At 43.4% G+C, this 7,193-nt stretch overlaps 1 protein-coding gene across 1 annotated transcript; it reads left to right on the top strand.

Annotated features, from left to right (window-relative positions):
* The first annotated feature begins 415 nt into the window (after window positions 1-415).
* On the top strand, window positions 416-6,711 carry ITPRIPL2 (ITPRIP like 2). The gene has a single exon (XM_066576246.1). The coding sequence runs from the start codon at window positions 944-946 to the stop codon at window positions 2,426-2,428; it is 1,485 nt and encodes a 494-aa protein (XP_066432343.1). The 5' UTR covers window positions 416-943; the 3' UTR covers window positions 2,429-6,711.
* The last annotated feature ends 482 nt before the right edge of the window (window positions 6,712-7,193 follow it).

Here is a 7,193-nt window from a genome sequence, read left to right as displayed (position 1 = left end):
AAACACTACGTAATTGCACTGGAAAACATCTGGAACTCATTAGATGAGTTAACCATTTCAATTGGTGCGTGTTTGTATCCCACGCTCAAAAAAACATTCACTGTGGGCAGAAAAAGTGCATTAAGATACACCAACCTGCTTGCAAAAAAGCCTTATTCATAGCGCAAAAACGTTGCGCCAAGCCATGTATAATTGCGCATACGCTCATGTGAAGCTGGTATCAGTGGAGCTTTTAATTCTGCACTTTCCTATTAGCGGCATTAAAGCTGCTTCAAACACAAGGCAAAACTGCAACGATTGCTGAAGTTCTCAAGAAAGAGTTAACTTTCTAGTAAACTCCGTGAAGGTCTCCAGGGCTTCAAGTAGAGCAAAGATTGCATCACAAGGAGAGAATATTTACAGTACAAATATGAAAGAAGGGATTGCTCCAACTCTGAAATAACCAAGAAATACATCTAGAGACTAAGTATCTACATTAAAGTTCCAACTACAGTAACAAACATCCTGTTCCTTTAAGATAACTCAGCCCCGTACAACCCACACTAGAACATAGCAGAGCAGGAAGTGATGAACTCTGCTAAGCTAATGAAGAGTTAATGTCTCCTCCAGGCTGTTGGATAAACAGTTGCAGTGAGTGCAGCGTGGCAGTGCTAGTAGGTTACTCCATAGAGGGTACTCCACAAGGACCTCTCTCGGAGTGCCCCAGCTGCGCCCCTCTGGTACCAGCACACACTGGCATTTCCTCTGAGCTCATAGAAAATATGACAAGGCAGCCTCCCACTATTCCCTCCTCGGAAGAGGAAGTTTCTTTCTGAATAACGGTCAGAGCTCCATAAGCCGGGAAAAGACTGCAGGAATCTGGAACTTGTGGAAGATCTGATGTCCTCCTGCCACCCTTGCCCTTCCAACTGAGCAGATGATGGGATGACAGCACCTCCTCAGGATGACAGTGTATTCACTCAATCTTAAAGTTTTCTGGCTGCTGGTAATCATCTTGTTCACAGGCATCTGGTGCATGTTCCTTGCTCTTAGAAGAAGTAGTCATGAGGAGGATGGTGGCTGTCAGGAGAACTCCCTCAGCAACTTGCAACTTCTCTTCAAGTTGGGTTTGGTGATCCTGGTGTGCTATGTGGTCTTCAAATGCTGCAACTACCCCCGACATAAGGATCAGAACCTAAATTTCCATCATCAGCACCAGCAACTGCTCAGGAAGAATCTGCTGGAATCCTTCTATGAACAGCACATCAAGCTTTCTCCGCATGTTCTTGGCCACAGCAAAGCGCATGTCAGCCAGATAGTGGGTGAGCTCATCAAAGTGGGCAAAGCTAAGCAACATGATACCGGTGTCACCTTCAGAGGGGACTATCTACAGATTGGAAGTGCATATGAGCAACACAAAATCAACAGCCCAGACTGTTTTGATATCCTGGTGCCACTTAAAATGCCACAGAGTCTTAAACTGGAGCCTGTTTTCGCAGAGGTTGGTAAAGAATTTATGCCCATGCTTCATGGATCTATCATATGTGGGGTGGCGGCGCCCAAAAAGTCTGAGTGGGTTAAAACATACAAGCAGTTTAGTAATTGCTTTTGCATAGAGGTAGACCTCAGGCACCATCTGTCTGCCACCCTGATCCTCAAGTGGTTCCATTGGAAGATACAAAGATGTCTCAACGTGATCAGGTATCATTTTGAGGAGAGATGCCATATTACGCTTACTGTATGGGATGATAAACTCATTCTGAAAATTCTCCCAAGGTCGGATTATGTCTGCTGCCACATCTCCATGTCGGTGAGACTTATCCCTGCCTTTCATCTGGGCGACTCGGTGTATGTTACTGCCCAACCTTGGGGCAGCACATTCCATCAGGGCAATTTACATCTGGATCCTTACTGGGGAATAAACTTTTCCAAATATGAGCAGAAGTACTTGGCCTGGTTCAAGGATCAGACTCCTTCCAACTCGTGTCACTTGAAGTGTCTACAGATTATGAAGAGTCTGAGGGATTTGAGTGCCAAGACCTTCCAGCCTTCCTCCACGTGTCAGTGGAGAGCAGTCTTCTGCTCCTACAACTTGAAAACAACACTTTTCTACCTATCGCTTCAGATTCCTTTCGAGAAGTGGGATGACTCATTCCTCATGGAGAGGATAGCTGACTTTTTCACATTCTGGAAGGAATGTTTGCAAAAGGAGGCACTGATGCATTTCTTCCTGGGTAACAGCACCCTTCCTAACTTCATCACTCTGCCAAAAATGTTCAAAGAAGCCAAGCCTGTAAATCTACTGGAGGGTTACGGGCAGGAGGTGTTGGACCAGGCCTGTTTCCAGCTACTTAACTTGTGGGTTCAAATGCCTCGGATCCTACGAATGAGTTCCCCTCCGAGGAACTTTATCAGGGAATCATTTCGATGCAAACACACAACTCTCTGAGTGATACAGTATTGTAAAGGCTTTGTTGCACCAATATGGCATTGAGAATATTACCAGGGTTAAACATTCATTTGGCAAGGTCCATGCGATGCAGAGAATGTATTAGTTATGCCGAAACGAGCCTGAATTTAACTAAATCCTTGTGCATACTTGTGCTATTAGGTCATCATTATGCTTCATGCCAAAGAGACTAATGCCATTATTTGCACACTTCTATAGTAAGGTGTACATTGTCTTTTTCACCGCGTAGTTTTTACACTGTGTGGTTGTTATTGGTTCGTTAACCTCTCAGTATTACTTCAGCAAATGACCAAGCTGGAGGCAGTTTTCAGGGTACTTTGAGAGTTCGGAATATTTCATTCTTGGGTAGCAGCTAAGTTTTATGATGTGTATATGTAAGTACTTACAGCTGATTAGTCATCATGAATTCATAGAGGTTGGACTAGAATATACCCTTTGTCCCTAATTGCATTGGTTTTCCTGAAATGATGACTTGCAGGGACTCTGTGGCTAGAAGGGGGATTATTGTGTTTGTAATGCAAGTGACACATTGGTTAAATAGTAATGTTCAGGACTGTTTAATGGTTTTTGAAGGCTGGTATAGTAAATCTATTAGTGATTGGATAATTTCTTATCTAATAGACCTTTTTGAATCTCCTACAAAATGTATAAAGATAAAGCAATACAATGTTTTATTGAGAATAGACAACTCACACTAAAAAGAAAGCGTAAATCACTCCAGCCCTGGTGGTGAGACGTGCGTTGGGGTGTATGGCCGGTCACTTAGTTGGTAATGTGATTGATAAGAGTGGTTTGCGCTATGGATGTTTATATGATATGGATATGACTGACTGAATATTTGATATATGCTAGCCATGCTGCTGGCTTTATGACTATAATTTCCAGTCTGTATTATATTATGTACGTGATTTTATTTTGTTTATTGATTTTTGGTGATTTATGCCGTCTTTTTAGTTGATGTCTGAGGTATGTCTTGTATTCTCATTAAAGCATTGTATTGCTTTTTCTTTAGTGTGGCGTATACGTTTTGTAGGAGATGCATTTTGTATTTGAAGTATATGTAGTTAAGGGCTCGTTCACATCTGTGTTCACAGGTTCTGTTTTCTTCCTCTGTTCAGGAAGCAGGAAAACAGCAGCTCCTGGCCAAGCGGATCCATGTAATGATGTAACTTAACAGCGCCAAACGGACCCCAATTACTATAAATTGGTCCGTTCGGTATCTGTTCAGATGGCAACCATTTTACCCGACAAAAAAAACTGCATTCAGGACTTTTTCGATCAGCATTTCATGCCGGATCTGCAACAGAGCCTCTGAACGCAGGGGCTCTCAACGCAGAGGTGAACTTAGTCTTACTACTTTGCCTTTATGGTTTAAGATAGGTGAACCTGCAGACATTTTGGAATGGCGTTTATTAAGTGAGTTAGAATTAGGGTTTCTTCACATCAATGTTATTTATTTCCATTGCTCTGCTCCATTATAGCAGAACACCAAAAATGATGAGAATGCCAGATGTGGCACATCATGGACACGAATGGTGCCTGACGGACCCTATTGATTATACTGGGGTTTTCAGGTTTCCATCATGATGCCCAGTTGTGAACAAGATCTGTGATGGAGGCTCCTAACAGACCCACCAACACAGATGTGAACATATTCTCAATGGAGTTGTCCACTTGTAAGCTATTGATGTTCTATCCTTAGGGTAGGCCATTAATAGTAGATCAATGAAAAGTTTAAAAAATGAAAAGTTACACTTTTGCAGTAAACTTTATGTATCAATTCGGCTGCTTTCACACCTGCGTTGGGGCTCAGTTCAGGGTTTCCGTCTCTTTGCTCCGTTTTTTGAAGAAGGCAGCCTTCCTCAGATTTCAAGGTATCTGCTTGTTGTCATTCAATAGGAACCTTCATTGTTTACTCCCTAGGGAATAGAAAACCAACCAAGCAATGACCTTGAAAAATGTAATAATAGATACAGAATGTTTATTGGAAAAGTGTAACTTTCTATTTTGCAAAGAATAATCTGTGATGTAATTGGACTTCCTGGGTAATATTATTTTGTAGGTTCTCATTCCACCATATAGTCATCACAAAAATGCCCCCACTTCTTGCTAGAGCATAATCACTGCTGTGTGGTGATGCTGGCGATCCATCCTCCTTCTTCGCTGGGTTTTAGAAGTTATAAAACTCTTTCCATATAAAAATCTCTGCTAAAATAATTGTTCGACCAACATCCATGACGTTGATGCTGATTCCCTGCTGACCCTAACTTGCCTCTGGCATTGCCTGGCTGCTGACATGCCATCTAAACATAGAAGGCGATTTCCTGCTTATATGGCATTGGGTCTATTTTTTCTTGCAAGTTGCCTGGCATGGTATATAATGGTACTTTGGTAAATTATGGATATTATTAGTATAAACATGCAAAAAGATTTTATTTCTGCACTGTGTGAGCAAAGCAGAGTACACATTTTGTGTTAGAAAGTTATGTAATACATTTTGTTTAAAAAGATAGAATCTAAGATGAGCAAGACTATGAAAATTTGCTTTGCCAGTGCTTAGCGCCCACTGTGCTAAAATAAGAATAGGAGCAGCACTTGCGTGTCCCCTGCAGCAGCGGTCCAGCACTACAGCCCCGCTGTGGTCCCAGTGTTTGTTTCTCCTGGTGATGTCACCAGAAGTCAGGTGACTGCTGCAGCCAATCAGAGGCTGCAGCATAACTACTCTGTCTCCTGGTATCAGTGCTTACATCCTGAGTGTCATGATGCCAGGAGTTCAGAACGGGGATACTGCAGCCTCTGATTGGCTGGTGACATCATCACACCGGGACCACAGTGGGGCTGCAGCACTGGATTAGCGGCAGGGGACAGGTAAGTACTGTTCCTTTTCTTATTTCAGCACAGGGGGCTCTAAAGAGGCCGGGTTGTCTGGTAACTGGAAAACCCCTTTAGACCTCCTTCACACGAGTGCTGTTGCATGCGAATTAGTGCATAGAAATTCAGCCACAGGAATCGCAACCATTAAAACCATAGGTTTCAATGGGTGTCCTTACACTGGCTGATTTTCTGCGCAAATTTTTATTGCTGGCAAAAATACACGACGCGCTCTATTTTGGACCGCATTTACGCACTCAAAGCTCTATAGGAGTCGATGGTGCGCGCAAATGTGCCCTTGTCCCAAATGAAATAGTGGTATTCACAGTGCAATTTCACCGTGTTAATCGATAGCACCGGGAACTAAGTAAGCTGGCCCGCCCATTAAGTAGGCTGACCCACCTACTTATTATAATGCCTCGCCTATTCAAAGATGGCACGGGTGTCTCCTGCGCCAATGTAAACAGGGCTGGCAGTGAGGCAAGGAAGAGTAAATCGCGTAGATCTGCTCACAAGAGGACGGGATCGGCTCCATTCAGGACATAATTACGTCCTCCTCTGGTGAGCATGAGTTCATCATGCTTGTGTGAAGGAGGCCTTAAGACAAAGGAGGCTGAAATGGTGAAGTATGGATTCATATTTCAGCCTCCATTGCCTTATATAGGGGAACTCTGGCTTTCTAGTAAGAAATTTGCACCTCTGCAGAAGCACTGGAAAAGGACATTTTCACAGATTTTCTATTTTCATATATAAATATGTAAAGAATAGATGTGTAAATTTTTGTATTAAGGTTTCTACAAAGAGAAATAAAGTTACTTGATGAAAATAGCACTTTATGAAGAGGCTAAATCTCCGGGAAATGGGGCACATTTATCAACTGAAATACACCAGAAAAGTGGAGCAAGAGATGGGCGCCATTCTTCGGACAGACGTGCATTTTTAATCAACACCACCATGGCAGAAATCTTCACGAAGGTGTGCAGCAAAATTGATCGGCACCATTGGTTCTACGTTCTGTCATACATTAGCCATTAGGTGTCCTGAGGAAGACAAGTGTGTCTGGTATGCCCTATGTTGTACCAAATGTATTGGCACAACCTGCACTAAATGAAACGACTCTTACAAGATTGCTCCCGTAACAACGAACCTGGTGTTTGCTATTTTTTCCTAAAATTTACCTGTAGAAGGACAGATGAAATCTAATTGGTTGTTATTAACCACCAATTATTTTGGTTTTCATGGCAGCAGGTGTAGCTTGTAAAAATAGCTCCCTCTACTGGTTGAAAACTATAGGTACCGGTACCTCACATAAAGTGGTGCAGAGTGTGTCAATGTATTCATTAGTCTGATTACTTGACTCGATGTGTAATTTCTAGAGATGAGTGAGTCTACTCGCTAAGGCACATTACTCGAGCGAGTAGTGCCTTAGCCGAGTATCTCCCTGCTCGTCTCTAAAGATTCAGGGGTCGGGGAGCGGCGGGGGAGAGTGGCAAGGAACGGAGGGGAGATCTCTGTTTCCTCCCCCCCCCCCCCCCCCGCTCCCCGCCGCAACTCACCTGTCACTCGCGCCGGCGCCCGAATCTTTAGAGACGAGCGGGGAGATACTCGGCTAAGGCACTACTCGCTCGAGTAATGTGCCTTAGCGAGCATACTCGCTCATCTCTAGTAATTTCCCATTGTTCGTTAATTCAGTTTAACCTTCCGTCAGGAGCAACCGATCTGTCAGGCACAACGCACTAGGCACCGTTGGCGACTGTTGCGTCTAATAGCTGTCCCTTTATACTTGCTGTTTATAACCGTGTTCACCAGTTTGCTCTCGGTCGTTCCCAGGAGAAGTTGTTCAAGTTTTGTTCTGCCTATCCCATGCAAATAT

The sequence above is a fragment of the Eleutherodactylus coqui genome, chromosome 8 (genome assembly GCF_035609145.1).
Source record: "Eleutherodactylus coqui strain aEleCoq1 chromosome 8, aEleCoq1.hap1, whole genome shotgun sequence".
Lineage (NCBI taxonomy): Eukaryota > Metazoa > Chordata > Amphibia > Anura > Eleutherodactylidae > Eleutherodactylus > Eleutherodactylus coqui.
The sequence above is the reverse complement of the archived record's forward strand: the minus strand, read 5'-3'. Positions and strand labels throughout refer to the sequence as shown.